Source organism: Mesoplodon bidens (assembly GCF_964165515.1).
Source record: "Mesoplodon bidens genome assembly, chromosome: 16".
NCBI lineage: Eukaryota > Metazoa > Chordata > Mammalia > Artiodactyla > Ziphiidae > Mesoplodon > Mesoplodon bidens.
The window spans coordinates 76,520,236-76,542,142 of record NC_138173.1 but is presented as its reverse complement, the minus strand read 5'-3'; the positions used below and the strand labels follow the sequence as shown (position 1 = coordinate 76,542,142).

At 51.9% G+C, this 21,907-nt stretch overlaps 1 protein-coding gene across 1 annotated transcript in view; it reads left to right on the top strand.

Annotated features, from left to right (window-relative positions):
- TSNARE1 (t-SNARE domain containing 1) overlaps nt 1–21,907 on the top strand; it is a 79,260-nt gene that overhangs the window by 8,075 nt on the left and 49,278 nt on the right. Inside the window, exon 2 of the mRNA XM_081258098.1 lies at nt 19,810–19,935. Coding sequence (XP_081114224.1) covers nt 19,848–19,935 — 88 coding nt within the window. The 5' untranslated portion in view covers nt 19,810–19,847. The remainder of the gene's footprint in view (nt 1–19,809; nt 19,936–21,907) is intronic.

The following is a 21,907-nucleotide window of genomic DNA, read 5'->3' as shown; positions in this document are numbered from 1 at the left end:
TTGCTGGATCATATGGTAGTTCTATTTTTAATCTTTGAGGAAGCTTCATACTGTTTTCCATAGCGGCTGTACCATTTCGTGTTCCCACCGTCAGTGTACAGGGTTCCAATTTCTCCACACCCTCACCAGCACTTATTCTCTCTCTCTCTCTTTTCTTTTTTTTTTTTTGATGATAGCCATTCTGACAGGTGTGAGGTGACATCTCATTGTGGTTTTGATTTGCATTTCTCTGATGATTACTTACGCTGGACATCTTTTCATGTACCTCTTGGCCATTGGTATGTCTTTTTTGGAAACATGTCTATTCAAGTCCTTAGCTCATTTTATAATTGGGTAATTTATTAGTTTTCTTAAACTATTGAATTGTAGGAGTTCCTTATGTGATTTGGAGATTAACCCCTTATAAGATACACACAGTCGTATACTTAGCATGGCTCATCTTAACGATTTTACAGTTTTTTTGACTTTTCATGGTGTGAAAGGGATACACATTCAGTAGAAACCATGATTCAAATTTTGAATTTTGATCTTTTCCTGGACCAGAGATGTGGGGTGGATACTCTTGTTATGCTGGGCAGTGGCAGCCACAGCTCCCCGTCAGCCCCAAGGTCACGAGGGTGCACAGCCGGTGCCCAGACAACTATTCTGTATTCAATTTCAGTACAGTGTTCAATCAATTACATGAGATAGTCCACACTTTAGTATAAAATAGGCTTTGTGCTAGATGGTTTTGCCCACTTGTAGGCTAATGTGAGTGTTCTGAGCACATTTCAGGAAGGTCAGGCTAAGCTGTGACCTTCGGTAGGTTCAGTGTTTTAAATGCATTTTCGACTTACCTTCAGTTTACCATGGGTTTATCAGGGTGCAACCCCATTGTGAGGCGAGGAAGATCTTCTTCCACTCCGTAGGTGTCTTTTCACTCGATGATTACTTCCTCTGCTTTGCAGCAGCTTTCTAGTATGATGTAGTCCCACTTAGCTGTTTTTTGTTTCTGTTACTTTGTGCTTTTGGCATCATATCCATGAAATCATTGCCAAAACCAGTGTTGTGAACCTTTCCCCCTGTGCTTTCTTCTAGGAGTGTTACAGTTTGGGTCTTCTGTTTTAAGTCCTTAATTGATTTTGAGTTGACTTGTGTGCATGGTGTAAGATAGGGTCCAAGTTCATTCTCTTGCAGGTTCAGCTTCAGTTTCCTGGCATCATTTGTTGCGGAGACTGTCCTCTCCCCGCTATGTGTTCTTGGCACCCTTGGCAGATCCAGTGACTGTGTGTCGATTTATTTCTGGGCTCTCTATTCTGTGCCATTGGTCTGTGTGTTCATCTTACGCCAGTAGCATACTGTTTCAATGACTGTCACTTTGTAGTATATGTTGAAATCAGGATGGGTGATGCGTCCAACTTTATTGTTCTTTCTCCAGATTGATTACGTTTGTTTGCCTGTAAGGTCTTCCATTGTCCACGTGTACAGTTGTAACCTCTGTTTAAATTTTTTTTTTTTTTTTAATTTATGGCTGTGTTGGGTCTTCGTTTCTGTGCGAGGGCTTTCTCTAGTTGTGGCAAGTGGGGGCCACTCCTCATCGCGGTGCGCGGGCCTCTCACTATCGCGGCCTCTCTTGTTGCGGAGCACAGGCTCCAGACGCGCAGGCTCAGTAATTGTGGCTCATGGGGCCAGCTGCTCCGTGGCATGTGGGATCTTCCCAGACCAGGGCTCGAACCCGTGTGTCCGGCATTGGCAGGCGGACGCTCAACCACTGCGCCACCAGGGAAGCCCCCTCTGTTTTAATTTTTAAGGCCTTATACTGTGTTTCGCTATATCAAAGAACTCACTGCTCTTTCGTCATAATTTTTTTGCCTGTTCTAGATTATCTTTACATATGAACTTTGAACTAGCTTGTCTATTCTTTACTCAGCCCCCCCCACCAAACACACACATACACACACACTCGCATCCCTAAAACCTGACTGGCTTTGGGTTGGAATTGTGTTACATGTACAAACTAACTTAGGGAGAGCGACGTCTTTATGACATTGAATCTTCCTTCTTAAGAATGTGCTGTAGGGCTTCCATCGTGGCTCAGTGGTTAAGAATCTGCCTGCCAATGAAGGGGACACGGGTTCGAGCCCTGGTCGGGGAAGATCCCACATGCCGCGGAGCAACTAAGCCCGTGTGCCACAATTACTGAGCCTGCACTCTAGAGCCCGTGAGCCACAACTACTGAGCCCACGTGCCACAACTACTGAAGCCCATGTGCCTAGAGCCTGTGCTCCATAACAAGAGAAGCTACCGCAGTGAGAAGCCTGCGTACCGCAGTGAAGAGTAGCCCCCGCTCACCGCAACTAGAGAAAGCCCACACACAGCAACAAAGACCCAATGCAGCCAAAAATAAATAAATAAAATTATTTAAAAAAAAAAAGAGAAATGTGCTGTACTTTCCCAATTGCTTAGGTCTCTTTTTCTGTAATGTTTTCAAGTTTATTTGCATGAATTTTATCCTTTTAAATGTGATGGTTAGGAGTCTTTTCTTCTGTATTATCCTCTGTTTGTATATACATGTATGAATACTCTTGATTTCTTCGTATGAGTTTGTCCCATGCTACCTTGCTGAATTCTGTCTTTTTAATTGGGTTGGCCAAAAGTTCATTCGGGTTTTTCTGTAAGATGTTACGAAAACCCGAACAAACGTTTTGGACAACCCAATAGTTAATTACCTTGAGTTCTCCAGGTATCTGATCGTAGCAGCAGCAAATAGTGATATTTAACCTTCCCCTTCCCAGTTTTTATATCCCAGATTCCTTCTGTTATGTAACTGTGTGGACTCATGCTTCAGAGTCTCCGAGGAGCTGGTGGAGGCCACCTCTCTTGAGCACCCCTGGTGTTTCCCCGTGGGGCAGATGTGTGGATCTGGAATGAGATACATGCCTTCTACGTGTCAAGGAAGAGCCTGTCCTGCCCATTTTACTGAGGGTCTCATTTTTAAAAATCAAGAATTATTGTTGAATTTTGTCAGTTTCTTTAAAAAAAATCATCTATGGGATGATCATATGACTTTTCTCCTTAGATATAGTAATACGATGAATTACACTAATGGGAGTTGCTGACAGCGAGACATTCTTGAGTTCCTAGAATGCCTTTCACTTGGTCTGATGTGGGATTCCGTTAAGGTGCTGCTGGATACTTTGTGCTGTTTAATTTAGCATCTGTATTGCTCTTCATAAGTAGGCTTGGTCTGTCATTTTGTTTTTGGTGTGCACTTTCTTCTAGGTTTTGATATCAGGGTCACATCTGCTTCATAAAAATAAACGTTTTCTTTCTGATGCATTTCTAGAGTAGTTTAATAGCGTTGAAATACCTGGTCTTTAAAGTGTTGGTAGACTTTGTGAAACTATTGGGACCTGGTGCTCTTCTGTTAGTTTTGTTTTTGTTTTGAGGAAGAAAATCCTGTAAATTTTTTCTTTCTTTTTTGGGGGTCAGTTTTAGAAATTATATTTTCCTAGAAAATTACCAGTTTAGTCCAGGTTGTCAGATTTATTCATGTAGACTTGAGTATAATTATCTTTCAGTATCCTCTTAATTTTCTTGGTTTCTGTGATTATTTCCATCTTATTTGTTCCTGTTTTTTCTTGGTTGGATTGGCTAGTTGTTTCCATTTTATGGTTTTTCTTTTTCTTCAAAGATTCACCTTTTGGGTATTTTTAAAAATTCATTGTCCTTTTTGTTCCTGCTTCTTAATGCATCCCTTTTTGCTTATAGTTAAGAATTTCTTTTGCTTTCTCTCAGTTTATCTTATCATCCTTTTCCCTAGGTGTTTAGATGCTTGATTAACTTGTTTCTGTTCTTTTCAAAAAAGTGTTTAATATTTAAAGGCTGTTCCTTCAGTTCTGATAGTATGTATTTTCCTTATCAGTGCTGTCTGGAAGTGCTATAATTTTGGTTTGTAGTGTCTTTTTTGGTCCAAGAGCTGCTGAGGAGCAAGTCTTAAAAGCATCTTTTGATTTCTTGGTTTTGTTGTTATTCTGGTTTTAATTGCATTTTGATCGGAGAATGTTGACTATTCTCTTTTGAACTTTTTGGGTTTTATGTGGTTTTTCTTGTGGTTCTAACACAGAGTCAGTTTTCACCATTGTTCCACAGGCACTTGAAAAGGGGATCTGTTCTCTCTTGTGGGTGAACGGCAGTTGATATGTGTCAGTCAGTTTCACCACCTGACCGTGTCGTGGGTCACATAGGTCTTAGTTTTTGTCCGCTTGCTCCGTCGTGGACTGAGAGAAGTGAATTGCAGTCCTGCCGTAGGTCTGTTTCTGTCCCTCTCTCCTGTGTCTCCTGTGACTGCTGGCGGCTGTGGTACAACTATTATTTTTGTTCTGAATCGCGTCCTTTGTTTCGTCTCCACACTGCCTGACTTCGGGATCACTGTGCGCTGCCCTCCCCCTGGGTTTGCCTGGCGCGCCTTCTCCATCCTTCTGCCCGACACCTCCTGCGTTCCTTCGTGGGTGCCTCTTCCATAAGTATGAGGTTGGATTTGCTTTGTGATCCAACCTGAGAATCTTTTTTTCTTTGACTAGAGAAGTTGAACTCCGTGCCATTAACTGACGGCCAGCCGGCTGTGTCTGGGCCCATTGTTCTCAGCACCGCGGACAGCTCCCGGGGCGGGGCCTCCATCCAAAGGACACCTCCTCCCTGCAGGCCTTGGGGCAGGGCTGCAGGCCCAGGGCTGCCCTCGGGCCTGAGCCACTGGCCTGCCCTGGCATCAATACCAGCAGGCTGGTGGGCAGTCAGGGGAGGGGCTGCAGGGTGTTACTGTGGGTTGGGGGTGAGGGCAAGCTCTCCTTTCCCCAGGGGCCCCTCCAGCTGGGTCGGCACTTTCAGGTCCGAGGCAAAGAGCGTGGGCTTCGGGGGTCCAGCCCACGCCTCCTGCCTGTCACTCTGGGCAGTGACACGTGTGGCTTACCTCTGCCATCTGTAGAAAGGGGGACCCCCATCTTCCTGCCGCCGCCCTGTCTCCTGCAGGAGGGGTCTTGCCCTCCTCAGGAAAGCAGCAGACAACAAACTGTCCGCCAGCCCCTGCCTTCTGGGCGTCACTTCATCCTGTCTTCTGCGAGGGAGGAGGTGGCGATGACCTGGGGGGTGGCCGTGGGGCCGGTGGCTCGTGGGAGGACAGGGCTGCTGCCGAGGGTTGGCCTGGCGATGCTGCCACTGCGGGGGCGGTACTGAGGGGTGGGGATGGCAGTGGAGCTTTCCCGGTGGCCAGGGTGGTGTGGTGACACTGTCTGGTCATGCTGCTCCTGGCGGGGCGGTGTGATGTGACGGTGAGACTGGGATGCAGCTGCACCCTGGACACTTAGGTGGTGACGGTGGCTCAGAAGAAGGCCCAGCTCTCAGCGCACTAGGCCCCCTGTCTCCCCGCTCCCTCTGCACGGGGCTTCCCCATGGTGCCCCCAGTATTCAGCACCGGCCGCCCTCTGTAGCGGTAGTCGGTGTGCACCTGTCTCTGCCTGGGTGAGGGTGAGGGTGAGGGTGGGCGAGGCAGGGAGAAGGAGCTGTGGGTGTGGGGGCCATGAAGCCTGTGCCCTTAGAATTGAGGTTTCAGGTTTGTGCCTGCCCACTTTCCCTGTGACCGCTGGGCTCAGCAGTGCCCTCAGCCAGCCTGTTCTTAGGACATGGCAGGTGCATGGCAGCCCCTCCGCCCTGTGGCTCCCCACGAAGGGCTGGGGGAGAGTCCTGGGGCTTCTGCTGTCTCGTCAGATGACCGTGGCCATCCTTGCCTCGCTGCCCCGTTGGGAGAGCTGGGCTGTGACGCCCAGGTGTGGCCTGAGCTCCAGTCTGCTGCTGCTGCTCTGACGGGGCCGTGGCCATGTGGGGTGGGGACAGCACTGGCTTTGCCCAGAGACAGACCTGGGTCTGGTTCCCACCTCGGCCTCGGATCAGCTGGGCTTCCTGGGCAAGTTCCTCACCTCTCTGAGCCTCAGTTTCCTGTCCATGAAGTGTGACAGCAAAGGTTCCTTCCCCACGGTTAAGTGGTGACCACGGGCTGTAAGTCCAGGGCTTGCTGGGTAGCCTGTCCCTGGAGAGCCGGGCTGTCTGGTGAAGTAGGCTGGCTTCCCTCCTGAGTGGGCCGTGCCCGGGAGAACGGGGCCTCCAGCTCTGGCTTCAGACCGTGATCCTCCTCCGCCCCACGGCCTGGGAAGTCTTGGGGTCTGAAGGGGAGTGTGAGTCCTGGCTGTGTGCGGCTGTGCTGTGGGCCCCCGCCCTCGTGACTCAGGCACAGTCTTCTTGCTCCTTGGCTGCCAGCATCCTGGGAGAGGGCCTGGCTGACGGGCAGGCAGCAGGGCGGTGGGCAGAGCTAGGCCCCGAAGCCGGGCCTCCCGTGGCCTTTCCGGGGAGGGGGCGGGGGTGGGGTGGGGTGGGGTGGGGTGGGGTGGCAGGTGGGACGGGGGAAGGGCATGAGTGGCTGGCATCCCAACTGCCCTTTGGTGCTGTGAGCAATCCTGCTTCTCCGTGGCCGTTCTGGGCATCATTCTCGGGGTGCCTGGGGCGCCTGGCTGGCGCTCTGTTTGACGAGGTGTCCAAGTTGCTATAGCAACACTCCACCGCAGCCCCTGCAGCCCCGGGCCCCTCCTCTGCCTTTGCGCACACAGGCACCCCTGCGAGGGGCCCTTGGGGTCTGGCCCAGGTGCATGCGTGGGGAAAGGTGGCCCGAGCCAGGCTCTGTGCCTCAGGGTCCCCTGTCGGGGTGGTGGCGCGTGTCTAGCACACGGATGGAGCGCCGAACATGCCTGGTGCTTTTGAAGTGCTTACGTGTCTTGACTCACTGGCTCCCCAGCCGCTGGAGAAGTAGGTCTGTGGCAGCTGTCTGCTTGTTGCTGGTGCAGGGAGGCAGGAGGCTGCATTCTCATCCGTGTTCTCTTAGCTGGGAGGTGAGGGGCCAGGGTATCCCAGGCTGCGGGCTGGTGTGTGGCCAGGGTCAGGGGTCACCATGTGCCCTGGCCCGACCCAACTGCGACCGAATCAGGGGTCAGGCTGGGTCCCTCCTGGGCTAGGCTCTGGCCGGGGATGAAGTCTCCTCAGTGGACTGGATGGGTCTTCAGCCTCCACCAAGCTGCAGAAGTTAACAGAATGACCCTAAGCCAAATGGGGTGTGTCCACTTGCCGAGGCTGGCTGGGCAGGACGTGGATGCATCGGTCACTCCCGGCCATGTGCTCTGCAGGTGTGGGCTGCCTCAGGTGGTTGCCCCGGGCAGCTCCCAGGGCACCAGGTGGCCCGTGTGGGGTGTTGGCGTGCCGTGGGTCCATCAGCCAGCAAACTACCTGAGGACCTGCTGTGCACTGGTCCACCCCGGGGACCATGGCCAAAATGCAGCCCTGGCCTGTTGGAGTGTCACCGCTGGCCTGTGCATCCAGCCCAGCAGCTCTAGCATGTTTGCTTGCTGGGTTAAGTGACCACATGTATTTTTCCTGATTGTAAAAGTGACGTGTATGCCTGGCCAAGAGCTTGGGGGGGCCCTGGCTCACACCCTGAGCACGCCCTGGGTCCCGAGCGCAGTGTATCTGCCCGCAGCCTCTGGTGACCCGCCACCAGCCACCGCGCTCTGAGCAGCTTTGTAATCACCGTGGGATGTGATTCACACACCATACAGCTCACCCGTTACAGAGTACAGTTTAGTGATTTTTAACTCATTTGCGATGTTGTGCAACCATTACCAAGGTCTAATTCCAGAACTTTTCCACACCCACACAGGAACCCCGTACCCATGGCAGTCACTCCCCATTCCCACCTCTGATTCCCCCCGGCAGTCCAGGCCACCTCCTGTCTCTGTGGATTTGTGTGTTCTGACATTTCACGTGGATGGGGTCTGGCACCGCGTGTTCCTCTGTGGTGGCTGCCTCCCCCCCGCACCGTGTTTTCAAGGCCCTGGTGATGCATTTCCTTCCAGTCTTTGGTCCGCACATGTGTGCCGTGGGTCTGGGACGTGATCCCTGGATGTTCCTCGTGCCTCTTCCCACTGTCGCATGAATGCGATCACAGGGGGCCTCTGTTCTGGCTTCTTGTGCTCGACACGAGGATTCTGCGAGCCCTGCATGTGTCGCTCATGTCAGCAGCCTGAGCGGACGGAGGACCCCGGCGTGTCCCTTCTCCCATTGGTGTGCGTCTGGGCTACTTTCAGGGTGGGTGGTGATGACCAGGTGTCCAGGAGTGGGGTGACCCTGGCGGAGGTAGCTGTGTCTTTATAAGAATCTGCTGAGCAGTTCTCCTGAGTGGCGGTTCCTCCGTCCCCGTGGCCAGGACACGCACTCCTCAGAGTAAGTGTGTGTCCTGTGTTTTTAGCATCATTTTTCACCTTAGCGTCGTGTGTGAGCATTTTCTGCCCACAACTGAATATATACTTTTAACACTATTTAAAGTCACTTCATCGTACTCTATTTAGATGCCTAACGTGATGTAGTTAATTGTTTATTGCCGGCTATTTTGGTTGTTCCTGGCTTTCTGTTTTTTATTTTGTAATGTTTCTGGCTTCCGAGCGCTTCCTGTCTGGCTCCTTGGAGCAGAGAGCTCTTGGGGTGCAGGGTGTGGCGCCGTCTGCAGGTCGGTTTGCAGGGGCCGGTGCTGCCCTGCCCCTGCACTCCCCCAGGGCCACCCGCCCCGATCCCTCCGCGGTGGACCCCGGCTGCATGGGGTGCACTCTCGGGTGGGGGACCACTCCTGCTGTGCTGTGATTTTGGGTTTTGTCTTTTCACTAAGCCCGGCACCTCCCTGGGGTCAGGGGACTGGGTGTTTGGCTCTGCCAGGCGCTGGGCCCCCGCAGGTTCTGTCCTGCGTGGGTTTGTCTAGCTGAACAGTCTCATTGGGGGGGGTGAGCCGTGGGGACCTTCTTTGCAGGGTCCCGCCACGAAGGGTCCCCCACCTTTTTTCTGGGGGGAGACACATGCAGAGGCGTCCCAGAGAGCTTGGGGTCTCAACAGACTGGCGAGGGAGGGGAGTGCTGGGGCATTGCTGCAGTCGGGATGGGGAGGTGGCCTGGAGGAGCAGAGGAAGGATCCAGAAGCAGGTGCAGGGCTTGGCTCGGACCCGGAAGAGGCCGCATGGCCTTGGTGAGCATGTGTCCCTTTGACCCCCGGGTGCTAGGGCAGGAAACGGCAGGGACGGACGGGAGCATTGGTTCTGGGGCCTTTTGCACACACAGCTCCCTTACCCCTGCACCCCTTGGGGGGCCGGTGCTGTGGTCGGGCCCAGTCGTGGAGGAGGAGACCAGGTGAGGGGAGCTTCCATGAGACAGTGGTCACGTGTGCCAGTCTCTTCGTTCACAGCATTTGATTTTGAGTCCTACTCAGGAAACTCGCCCTGCGTACAGGTTGAAGAGGAGCTCTTCTTTTCTCAGATACTTTGTTTTATCCTTTACTTGGATAGCCATGATCCCTTTAGCATATGTTCTTTTTATTGTGTTAGGCATGAAGCACTTTTTTTCCCACGTGGCTAACCAGATGTCCCAGCACCATTTATTAAAAAGTTCTTCTTTGATTTGAGTGCTGCATTTATTCTATCCTAAACATCCATACATACGCGGCTCTAATTTTAGACTCACTTTCTTATTCCATTGGTTTGTTTGTGTTTTCCTGCCTGGTTTTAATTATAGAGACTTTCTAGCATTTGTTATTAAATGTTTGTTGAGATATAACTCACGTACCCTACAGTTCACCCTTCTGACATGTACGGTCCAGTGGTTTTCAGTATCTACACAGAGTTGAACATCCATCACCACCATCAAAGCCCAGGACATCTCATCACCCTAGATGAAGCCCCACACCCATTAGCAGTCACTCCCTTGCCCCCCCACCCCCCAAGCCTCTAGCAACCACCTGTCTGTGTCCTGTTTCCGTGGACCTGCCTGTCCTGGGCATTTCACAGAAATGGGATCGTGCGCGCGTGACCTCTGTGTCCGCCTCCTCAGTCAGTGCGACGTTTCCAGGATTCATCTGTGTCGCAGCAGCATCAGCACTTCTTTCTCTGGGATATTTAAGTCTGGGGGAAGCAGTGCTTTTTATCTGCTTGTTTGTGTAGCGTTTTCTTACACGAACTCCCTCGGCCTGTCTGGCTCTATAAAGATGCTGGTTGGTATTTTTATTGGGGTGGAAGAAGGGATGCTTTTGTGAATAGGGTCGTCCTATCCAAGGACAAGGATGGCTTTCCATGCGATCCTCTTGGCCTTCCATCTTCTGGAGTGTTTTAAAGCTTCCGCTCAGAGGTATTTCCCATCTCACGTTAGCTTCCTTCCTTGATGTGTTACTCTGGTGACTGGGGTTTTCCTTACGATTCTGTCCTCTAACTGGGTGTGTGTGTGTGAAGACGGTTGCTTTCTGTATGTGAGTTTTACACGCTGCTGCTTTGCCCAAGTCTTTACTTCTTGGAATTTGAACCTTGTCTCAGGGTTTCCCAGTCACCGTCATGCCGTTGGCATTGGTCCCACTTCTGTTTCCCACGTCCCGTTGGTCTCGCCTGTTGACCTGTGTTGCCGACGCCTCCGGAGCAGTGCTGGGTGGTGCTGCACACGCAGGGCACCTCTGCCCTCTCCTGCATCTCTGGGAGTTGCTTCCAGTGCTTTCCCTCTAAACAGATGCTTGTTTTAGGATTAAAGGGTATTTACCATTTTAAGAAAGATTTTTGATTGTTTTCATCAGGAGTTTTGTTGATACGTCTGTTTTTGGCACCTGTGGAGAAACTCATAAACCTTTCCCTTCGGTCTGTTAACATGGTGTCACGTTAGTGGGGTTCCTAATGTCGAACGTGCCCCACATTCCTAGAAAAATAAACAAATCAGGTTTGAATTTTGTTTCTTAGTATCTTATTTAGTGTTTTGGCATCAATATTCAAAGCCAATACTGGTTCGTAACTTTCCCATTTTTTGGACTGTGTTCATCAGGTTTCCATATCAATGTTGTACATGTTTCATAAAAGAATCAGGAGGTTCTCCTGCGTCGTCAACACCCTGGAATAATTTATGGAGTTCGGGAAATACTTGGCTTTGGAAATGTGGTGGAATCATGCCCCCTCCCCCCAGCCCCCCGCAAAACCATCTGGTGCTGGTATTTCCTGTTGGGTGGTTTTTATGATAACTTTCTATTTCTTTTATCCAGATTTGTCTGTTAGAGCTCTCTGTCTCCAGTGGGTAGCTGGTTTTTTTTTTTTGGTGAACTTCGATTTCATAAGATATTATCCATCTCGTCCATGTTTTACGATTTATTTGTATAGAGATTTGAAAGTAGAGCCTTAATGATTCCTTAACATTTTTGTTTCAGTGATTTGCCTCCTTTTTCATTTCTTATATTGTGTATTTGTGGCTTCTTCCCTCTTTTCCTAAGTTAGCTATTGGTTATCTTTTTTGTTAGTACTTTTTAGAAAACAGGATTTTGATTTATAAATTAGGTCTGTTGTTTTTCTGTTTTCTACCTCATTAATATTATTAACTTTTATATATATTGCTTCCTTCCTTGTGGTTACTTCTGACTTTTTTTTGCTCTTTTCCAACGTTTTGAGCTAAGAACGAAGTCCATTTGTTTCCATTATTTTTTCATGAAATATTAAGGGTTATGACTTTTCGTCTGATCACTGCTTTAAACGTGGTCTGTTGGTTTTCACATGTAGTGTTTTCACTTTTTTTAAAAGAAATTTCTTCATTTTAGTGGGTTTTTTTTTTCCTTTTTCTCCAAGACTTGCCTAATTATTTTTGAAGTGGGAGGAACTTCTTGGTTTTAGAAACTGTGTCGGACACGTGTGCGAGTTACTGCCAGTGAAGTGTGTTACAGCTGATTCTGTAGCTGTGCAGTCTTGGTGCCCAGCCCACGAACACGGCGTGGCCCCTCATTTGTTTATGTTTCCTTTACTTTCTTATAATAATTTTTTTTTTTTTAGTTTTCAGTACACAGATCTTGCATTTTTCTTAAATTTATTAAAAAAAAAAACTCCAGTAGAATTTTCATTTTATTTTGAACTTAAAGCTCTTGGACATGGTAATTCTAGTTTTAAACAAAAGTTGCCAGATTAACAGAAAGCCTGCCTCGCCACCAGGTTCCCCACGTGTTACCGTTTCCCCGTATTTGCTTCATCCCCTCCCCTCTTCGTGTTCGTGCGAACGTCGTGTGTTCTTCTGAACCGCTCGGCGAGCTGCAGACGTGATGCTCCTCGATCCCCAAGTACATAATCTCTTACATAACTGCAGGACGGTTATCAAAATCAGGACATGAACACCAGCCAGTCCTCTAGCCTAAGGGTCTTACCGGTGTTCACGGGACAGACCTTGTGAGGGATCCCAGTAACTCGTCTCAGCAACGTGAAGTCCAGGACTGTGCATTGGTTTTGGGGAACGACGTCCCTTTAGCCTCCTTGAACCTGGACGGTTAGTTCCTCTGTCTTTGTTTCCCGAAACTGACATTGGTGAAGACTGCAGGTCAGTTGTCTTGCAGGCTTTCGCTCAGCTGGGTGTGTCTGACGTCTCCACAGTTGTTTGTTCTTGGCAGGTGGACCTGGAAAGCGCTGCCGTGTCCTCCTCAGCGCGTGCGGCAGCAGGAGGCACGTGACGTCTGATATGTCCCTGATGGTGTGATGTAGGTCCTTGGGTTCAGGTGACTAGTCTGCCAGGTTTCTCCCCTACAAGGTTATTCTTTTTCCATTTTTAATTAGTAAGTTTCTTGGGGAAGATACTTTGAGACCATGTGACTATCCTGTTACTCGTGGGACTTTCACCCACCAGCTCTCAGGTCCACTGGACGTTCTCGCCTGAATCAGTTCTGACCACGACGTTGCTTATCCCATCATTCCTTCCCCAGGTCAGTATGTGCTCTAAGAAAGAGCTTTTTCCTTTTTTTCACTTGTTTATTTGTTTATAACCATGTGGACTCATGGATTTCTAGTTTACTTCTTTATTATAAGGCTATAATAAATAAAAGTTACCTTTTATTACCATTGTCAATTTTTTAAAAATTAATTATTTCTTGGCTGCATTGGGTCTTCGTTGCTGCGAGCAGGCTTTTCTCTAGTTGCGGCGAGGCGGGGGGCTACTCTTTGTTGCAGTGCGTGGGCTTCTCATTGTGGTGGCTTCTCTTGTTGCGGAGCACGGGCTCTAGGCACGTGGGCTTCAGTAGCTGTAGCACATGGGCTCCGTAGTTGTGGCTTGCGGGCTCTACAGCACAGGCTCAGTAGTTGTGGCACACGGGCTTAGTTGCTCCAGGGTGTGTGGGATCTTCCCGGACCAGGGCTCAAACCCGTGTCCCCTGCATTGGCAGGCGGATTCTTAATGACTGCGCCACCAGGGAAGTCCCGCCATTGTCTGTTTTCATGCTCAAGTTGTCCCAGATGTGGCCAGTGGAAGCCTTTCAAGCTGGTTCCTGTGTCCTTTGGGGACAGCCCCACCTTGCTTTGAGCACTTCCTTACTCTTTTGTGTAACAGAATATTCTAGGCTTATCTTTTACTTTCTCTGCCCAGTCCTGGAATCAACCATTTCTCCAAGCAGTGTTAATTCCTTTTTGTGAAGAATGGTATTTTGTAACCAAGATCTGCGTGCTGGGTGTGTCCGTTGCTCTGGAGCGTTACCCCGTCTTAGGGGACAGGGCTGGGAAGAAGAGGAACATCACACTCACAGCTGTGTGAACGAGTGGTCTTTGTGCAGCTCTGTGTACCCACTCACATCTCTCTCTGCACCGTCTGTGTGCAGTGCAGACTGCGTTCACATGCTGCCTGCCAGCTCCAGTGGGCAGGGAGGGTGCTGGCAGAGTACCAGGCAGGTGCGGGAGTTACTCTTTTCTTCCTCCGCAGCTATGGGACCACAGTGGGACCGCAGTACCCAGGGCAGAGAGTACTAGGGAGGGCGGGTGGGAGGACTGCAGCCATGGGGCGGGGGAGGAGCTTGTCCTAGACCCCGTCTGTCTCTGTGACTTGGGTGAGTCGGTTTCCCTCCGTGAGTTCAGTTTTCTCTTCTTAAAAATTGGGGTTTGACCTACAGCCAGCGTTGTTCTCAATGGTGAAAAACTGAAACCATTTCTACTAAGATCAGGAACAAGACAAGGTTGCCCACTCTCGATGCTATTATTCAACATAGTTTTGGAAGTTTTAGCCACAGCAGTCAGAGAAGAAAAAGAAAGAAAAGGAATCCAAATCAGAAAAGAAGTAAAACTGTCATTGTTTGCAGATGACATGATACTATACATAGAGAATCCTAAAGATGGTACCAGAAAACTACTAGAGCTAATCAATGAATTTGGTCAAGTAGCAGGATACGAAATTAATGCACAGAAATTTCTTGCATTCCTATACACTAATGATGAAAAATCTGAAAGAGAAATTAAGGAAACACTCCAATTTACCATTGCAACAAAAAGAATAAAATACCTAGGAATAAACCTTCCTAAGGAGACAAAAGACCTGTATGCAGAAAACTATAAGACACTGATGAAAGAAATTAAAGATGATACAGACAGATGGAGAGATATACCATGTTCTTAGATTGGAAGAATCAACATTGTGAAAATGACTCTACTACCCAAAGCAATCTACAGGTTCACTGCAATCCCTATCAAACTACTAATGGCATTTTCCACAGAACTAGAACAAAAAATTTCACAGTTTGTATGGAAACACAGAAGACCCCGAATAGCCAAAGCAATCTTGAGAAAGAAAAATGGAGCTGGAGGAATCAGGCTCCCGGACTTCAGACTATACTACAAAGTTACAGTGCTCAAGACCGAATGGTACTGGCACAAAAACAGAAATAGAGATCAATGGAATAGGATAGGGAGCCCAGAGGTAAACCCACACACATATGGTCACCTTATCTTTGATAAAGGAGGCAAGAGTATACAATGGAGAAAAGACAGCCTCTTCAATAAGTGGTGCTGGGAAAACTGGACAGCTACATGTAAAAGAATGAAATTAGAACACTCCCTAACACCATACACAAAAATAAACTCAAAATGGATTAAAGACCTAAATGTAAGGCCAGGCACTATCAAACTCTTAGAGGAAAACATAGGCAGAACACTCTGTGACATAAATCACAGCAAGATCCTTTTTGACCCACCTCCTAGAGACATGGAAATAAAAACAAAAATAAACAAATGGGACCTCATGGAACTTAAAAGCTTTTGCACAGCAAAGGAAGCCATAAACAAGACGAAAAGACAACCCTCAGAATGGGAGAAAATATTTGCAAACGAAGCAACTGTCAAAGGATTAATCTCCAAAATATACAAGCAGCTCATGCAGCTCAATATCAAAAAAACAAACAACCCAATCCAAAAATGGGCAGAAGACCTAAATAGACATTTCTCCAAAGAAGATATACAGATTGCCAACAAACACATGAAAGAATGCTCAACATCACTAATCATTAGAGAAATGCAAATCAAAACTACAATGAGGTATCACCTTACACCGGTCAGAATGGCCATCATCAAAAAATCTACAAACAGTAAATGCTGAAGAGGGTGTGGAGAAAAGGGAGGAATGTAAATTGTTACAGTCACTATGGAGAACAGTATGGAGGTTCCTTAAAAAACTCAAAACAGAACTACCACATGACCCAGCAATCCCACTACTGGGCATATACCCTGAGAATACTGTAATTCAAAGAGTCATGTACCACAATGTTCATTGCAGCACTGTTTACAATAGCCAGGACATGGAAGCAACCTAAATGTCCATCAACAGATGAATGGATAAAGAAGATGTGGCACATGTATACAATGGAATATTACTCAGCCATAAAAAGAAATGAAATTGAGTTATTTGTAGTGAGGTGGATGGACCTAAAGACTGTCATACAGAGTGAAGTAAGTCAGAAAGAGAAAAACAAATACCATATGCTAACACATATATGTGGAATCTTAAAAAAAAATGGTTCTGAAGAACCTAGGGGCAGGACAGGAATAAAGACGCAGACATAGAGAATGGACTTGAGGATACGGGGAGGGGGAAGGGTAAGCTGGGACGACGTGAGAGAGTGGCGTGGACATATACACACTACCAAATGTAAAACAGATAGCTAGTGGGAGGCAGCCACATAGCACAGGGAGATCAGCTCGGTGCTTTGTAACTACCTAGAGGGGTGGGATAGGGAGGGTGGGAGGGAGAAGCAAGAGGGAGGAGATATGGGGATGCATGTATATGTATAACTGATTCACTTTGTTATACAGCAGAAACTAACACACCATTGTAAAGCAGTTATACTCCAATCAACATGTTAAAAAAAAAATTGGGTGTTTGAGCTAGATCAGGGGATGCCTGGCACGGGGGCCTCCACCCCCTCCCCTGGGCCCACGGTAGACGCCTGTCATCCTCCAAGGCCCCCATGACCCCAGACAGGTCCCAGATGTCTTCTCTATAGGACACTCCAGATGCGGGGCCTGGTGGGCCGGGCAGCCTGGTCTTGAGTGATGTCCTTGCCTTCATCCCAGGGTCTCCGAGCTGCTTTGGCTTCCCAAATGCCCCCCATCGGAAGCCACTTTGGTGGGCCCATGGGTAGTGGTCAGTGGGGGGGAGTGTGGGTCTAGCTTGAGGGCTCTCGTGTGCGGGCTGATTCACGGTGTCCTCCTGGTCCTCAGTGGGCAGCAGCCTGGGCCGCTCAGCCTCCACCTGGAGTGGCGTGGGCGGGACTGGCCATCAGCGTTGCCTTCTACCTCGCCCTCGCTGGGGCAGCGCTGCGGTCTCTGAGCCACGCAGGTCAGGACCCGGAGCCATGCCGCTGGGCCCAGGGTGGAGCAGAGGGCAGAGCAGAATCGGGGGCAGGTCTGCCCCAGCAGCTCCCCTGCAGGCGGGCGTGGGACCAGGTGAGCAGAGGCGGCCGCAGCAGGAGGCTTCGGGCAGTGGGAGAGGCCCCCGGCCAGCTCTCCTGCCCTGCGTCCTCAGGGAGCCTCCCCATCGCCCCCGCATGCCGCACACAGAGTGGGCCCTGAGGATGCCCTGGCGAGGCCTCCTGGCCACTCTCGGTCTGGGTCAGGTGTTTAGGCATGAGCCGCCCCGACCCCCCTGCTTGTTTTGGCTCAGTGAAGAGCAGAGAATTCCCTGAGCCGTGGACTAGCACCCGCTGGAGCCAGGGCCGATGGATCTGCCACCTCAGCGCCATGCCCGGCCTTCTGTGTATGTTCCGGCCTGGCCTGTGGCCGGAGGAAGGCTCACCGTGTATCTGGGGAGGGGCTGGGCCACGACAGTGGGTGGGAAGCAGCCCACGACACCCGCCTGGGCTCCAGGGCACCTGGAGAGCTGGATCAACCAGGGTTGTGTTTGTGCAGGGGGCGGGGAAGAAGGGCAAGGGAGGGGTGGCAGGGCCGAGCCCCAGGGTGGGCGCGGGGCCTGGAGAGGAGACGGGACACGGACGGCTGAAGGACGGCCACCTGGAGGTGCGGGGGGTGGGCCCGGAGGGGCTGTGGCCGGAGCTCGGGCCGTGAGGGCGGGGTCCCGAGCGCTGTCAGCGGGGACGAGGGCCGGGTGGGACTGAGGGAAGGTGTGGATGGACGGGGGGAGGTCCCTGGGCTCGTGCAGCAGTGCCCCTGCCTACGGCCAGGTGCTGAGGGCCCTCCTGGGGATGCAGGCCGGGGGGGCAGGGGCTTTGGGCTCGGCCGGGAGGAAGGCCGGGCTCACCTCCCCCTGCGGACCCGTGGGTCCAGCAGTTCCCCGCTCCTCGCCCGGCCCCCGTGGTTCCTCTGGGCTAGGTGGTCTGGGACTCCCTCCCATGGGTATGGGGGGAGACAGTCTAGACAGTACTGTTCCTTGTTGGCTGCTGGGAAGGTCGGCCCTGGTCTTGGGGGGGCCTGGCCTCTGAGAGACCCAGGCCGGCAGGAGAGAGCTGCAGGCAGAGGTCACACCCTGCAGGGCAGCCCATCCGGGGCAGAGACGGCCCTACCACAGCCTCAGCGCTGGCCCTGGAGCTCGGCTTGTTGGCCCCCAGCCTGAGCCGTGTCCGGGTGCTCCCTCCAGCCCCGTGTCCCCTGGCATCCTGCTGGCGGGCCGCTCCTCCCCCGGGCCTGGGGGCTTTGTCCTGCAGGCAGGGCTGCATTGCTGGGGGCGTCCCCTGGCACCCGTACTTCCTCTGGTGCCTGGGGGACAGGATCTGGGCAGTCTGAGGACAGATGGCTCCCTTCAGGCTGCTGTGGGGCAGGGGGCTGACGTCCAGGGCACAGCCTGGTGCTAACATGAGCCAGGGGCACGAGGCTGGAGGAGGCTGGCAGCCGTAGTGGGCGGTCATGGAAGCCACTTGGTAGGAGCCTCCCGGGGAGCAGGCATTGCTCCCTTGGCCTCTGCCTGGCAGTTTGGAGGCAGCCTGGGGCTGCCCTGGGACACCACAGCCCAGCAGCTTCCGCCCGCCCTCTGGGCTGCCAGTGGCTCCCTCCCTCTTCCTTGTTTGGGTCCTTGCTGCCGGCTGCCTGCCCTTGCTGGGGGGACACCTTGGTGCAGAAGTCGGGTCGTGAACTGGCTGCGGGTGGATGGGCGGGAGCGGCGGGGAGGAAGCTGAGGGTGCAGCCTGGCACGTGGGGAACCTGGGGGTGGGGGTGGGTGGCTGCAAGCCACCGGGGACAGGCCCGCTGGGCTCCAGGTCCCCAGGGCCTTGAGGCCCTGAGTCCTGCCCGGTGGCGTTTCGTGTTCCCAGACCAGTGTCCTCGGGCTGGGCCGAGTCTTTGTGGCCCAGCGGTGGGATGGCCTCCATCTCCCAGTTCCTGAGCAAAGGCAGAGGCCGTGTGAGACTGCAGGTTAAATGAGATGGCAGGCTGGGGACTTTCCCTTCTCAGACCAGGACTGCCACGACCCCTCACCTGCCTGGACATCGGTGGCAGTCCCTTGGATTGTTTTTGCCTCTCAAGCAACAGGTGCCGTTGGCTGGGCCCCACAGTCCCTTCCAGTTGCCCGCCTGTGGCCGGGCGCATGGTGGCCCTTGGGCTGGAGGGTCCCTAGTGCCGCCCTGCAGCCTCCGCCAGTCCCCCAGGTGGCCGTGGGACCACCTTACACTTGCTGTCCCTCCCGTCTTCCCGGGGCTGTCCTGCCCCTCCCTTCAAACCATGGCTCTGCGGCCGGGCCACCTGCTCTCTGCTCCTGGCTCAGATCCCGCTTGAGCTGCTGCCCTGGGGGCCGCCGGTCTGGGGCTCTGCTGCGCCCCAGGGTCTGTGAAAGCTGCTGTTGGATCCCTTGTCGCCCACTCGATGCTCAGGTCCCCGGGGCCAGGGGCAGGCCCCCTTGACCACGTTGGACACATCACCTGGTGCACAGTAGGTGCACCGGTGTCCCTGTGAACTGGGCCGAGTCCTCTTGGGTCCCTGTGCCTGCCTGGGGTCTGCATGGCCGCACAGGACAATGATGGGGCGGCCTTCCAGAGATCTGAGGAGATGCTGGGCCCCCACCTGGATCTTGTCTGCTCAAGGCAGACACCCCTGCAGCCCGCAGCTCTTGTTTCCACACTGATCTTTCTGGAGGATGATCTTATTGGAATTTTGCAAATTAAGCTGTAATATTTTTATGTTACCCACGCATGAAGTTTATGGAGTAAAGGAGCGCTACATGGTTAATTCAGAGCAAAGTCACCCCTAGCCGCCCTCCTTCCTGTCCCGAGTCAGCTGCTTTGGATTCTTCTAGTAGATCTTTGATGCTTTCCTCTGAATAACACACTCGTGTCGCTACTGCTTGATTTTTTTTCAACATTTAGACATTATTTGTTGACTTGCAAGGTGAGGGTGCAGCGGACTCACTCCTAGGCGGGGTGGGCGGGGCCCGAGTGCATCCTGAATCCCAGCGCTAAACCCTCTTTCCTCCCTCCCTGCCCGGGTTTGGTTTCTTCCAGCTCTGCAGGAAGGCAGCGGCCCTGCCTTCTGTGAGAAGATGTCCTACGGATCCATCGCTGGCAGCGGCGGCCTGGGGAGCTGCGGCCCTTTTGGGGGGCCCTCCACACAAGGCTATCAGCCCCTAGGTAAGGACAGCAGCTGGCAGCGTGGGCGGGTCTCCACTGTGCTGTGTTGGTGGCTGAAGGTGGGTTCTGTCCTGGCCGGCGCTGCCTGTGACCCGGGACCAGGGGTGACCCTGGCCCTGGGCTGGGAAGGCGCCGTTGGTGTTGGGCTGACTCGGCACTGGGAGAGAGCAGAGGGGGAGAGGCTGCTCTGCTGTGGGGTGGACTGGGGTGTCTGCGGTCATTCTGCGGTGGTCTGCGGGTGCTTGGCAGATGGCTGAGTGGGTGACTGGGGAGCAGGTGTTAGCGTGCAGTGCGCAGCGCGGGAACCGAGGCCCGCGGGGTGACGGACGCCGTCCTGGGCTACACCGGGCGGGATCCGCTTCTAGGTTTCGGGTGCCGAGCCCTCACCCCGCGGGCTGACCGCGCAGTCCGCTCACTCGCCGGCTCCCTTCCCCGGGCGAAGGGGGTTTTCGGCAGGACGTGTGGCTTACGTGACTGATTTCGTGTCCTTGGGGGTGCCGGGCAGATGTGCGACTCAGTGAGTGTGAGTGAGTGTGCATGGGGACTGTAAATGTGACGGTTTAAGGCTTGGCGCCGCAGACTCCCAGGTGCCTGCCCTGGATCCCAGTGCCTTCCCATCGCCCCTGGGCTGTGGGTTACGGCTGCCTGGCTCTTGCTTGTGGTTTTGCTGCTACATGTCAAAGAGTCTCACACAGACCTTGCGAGTCTGCGTGTTTTGGGACTCTGTACGGTTGAATCATTCTGCAGTTTGCTGGTTTTGCTGTTTTGCCCCCGAGTCACTGCTGTTCACGTGGGTGGCCTTCCATCTCCCTGCTCTGTGGCGCTGGGTCATGTGTGTGGCCATGGCAGGCGTACTTGGTCCATGGGCGAGGGGCTGTTAGGGCACCTGTTTTGGGCCCTGTTGCGTGGTGGTGCTGAGGACCCTTGGACGCCGGCACTGTCGGGACGGCCCAAGCGAGGGGGTGGCCCTGGGTGGCCAGCTCGGTGGCCGGTGGTTGTGCTGACCTGCCCCCGCTTCCCGTCCCTTCAGCACCAGGCGGTGGCGGCCTTGACTGTTCGCCCTTCTGTGGGCGTGGAATGGTGTCTTCTGGTTGTAATTCACATTCCTCTGGTAACTCATGGGGTTGATCAGGTTTTCGTGTGATCACTGGGCATTTGGGGCTCTCCGGGTAACTCTTCTCGTGTATTTTTCCTTTGAGTTTGTCTTGCTCTTGCCGATGTACAAGGTTTCTGGAGGTGAAACCTTTGTCCACTGGGCTGGCTTTTCATTATGGTGCTGCTGAGGAAAGCAGGTTCTTAGTCACGACGTAGCTGAGCTTATCAATCATCCCTGTCATGGTGTGCATCTTCTGTTTAATAAATTCTATGATAAGGTGATAATGATTTTGCCTTTACTTCCTCTAAAGCTTATATAATTTGTTTTTCATATTTAAGTCTTGCAATCACCTGGAATTGATTTTTGTTTACGGTGAGAGGTGGAGAGGGGAGGGTGGAGTGCAGTACCACTTTTCTCCGTATAACAGATGGCCCCTGGGCCCTTGACTGAAAATTCCATCCCTTTCTACAGACCTACAGTGCCAGCTCTGTGCTGAGTACTGTTTCCATTACAGGTTCTCCTGGTCAAGTTTTCTATTCCTGTGCAAAGTTCTACCCTAATTTTCATACAGTTGTTGTAACTTTGATATTTTTTTAGGGCAAGTTGCTCTACTTGTTTTTCCTTAGAAATGTTTTGGGTATTTTGGCCTTTTGTTGCTGAATAGATTATAGAATCTCCGTGTCAAACTTGGACTGGGATTGCTCTGTATCTGCTGTGTTAACGTGTGAGAATCGGAATCTCTGTCATCACCAGGCTTCCAACCCATGAACGTGTAGGTCTTTCTGTTTATTGGGTCTTTAACGTCTTTCAATAAAGGTTTATAATTTTCTCCATAAAGATCTTACATATCTTTCATTAAACTTAACAAAATGAGAA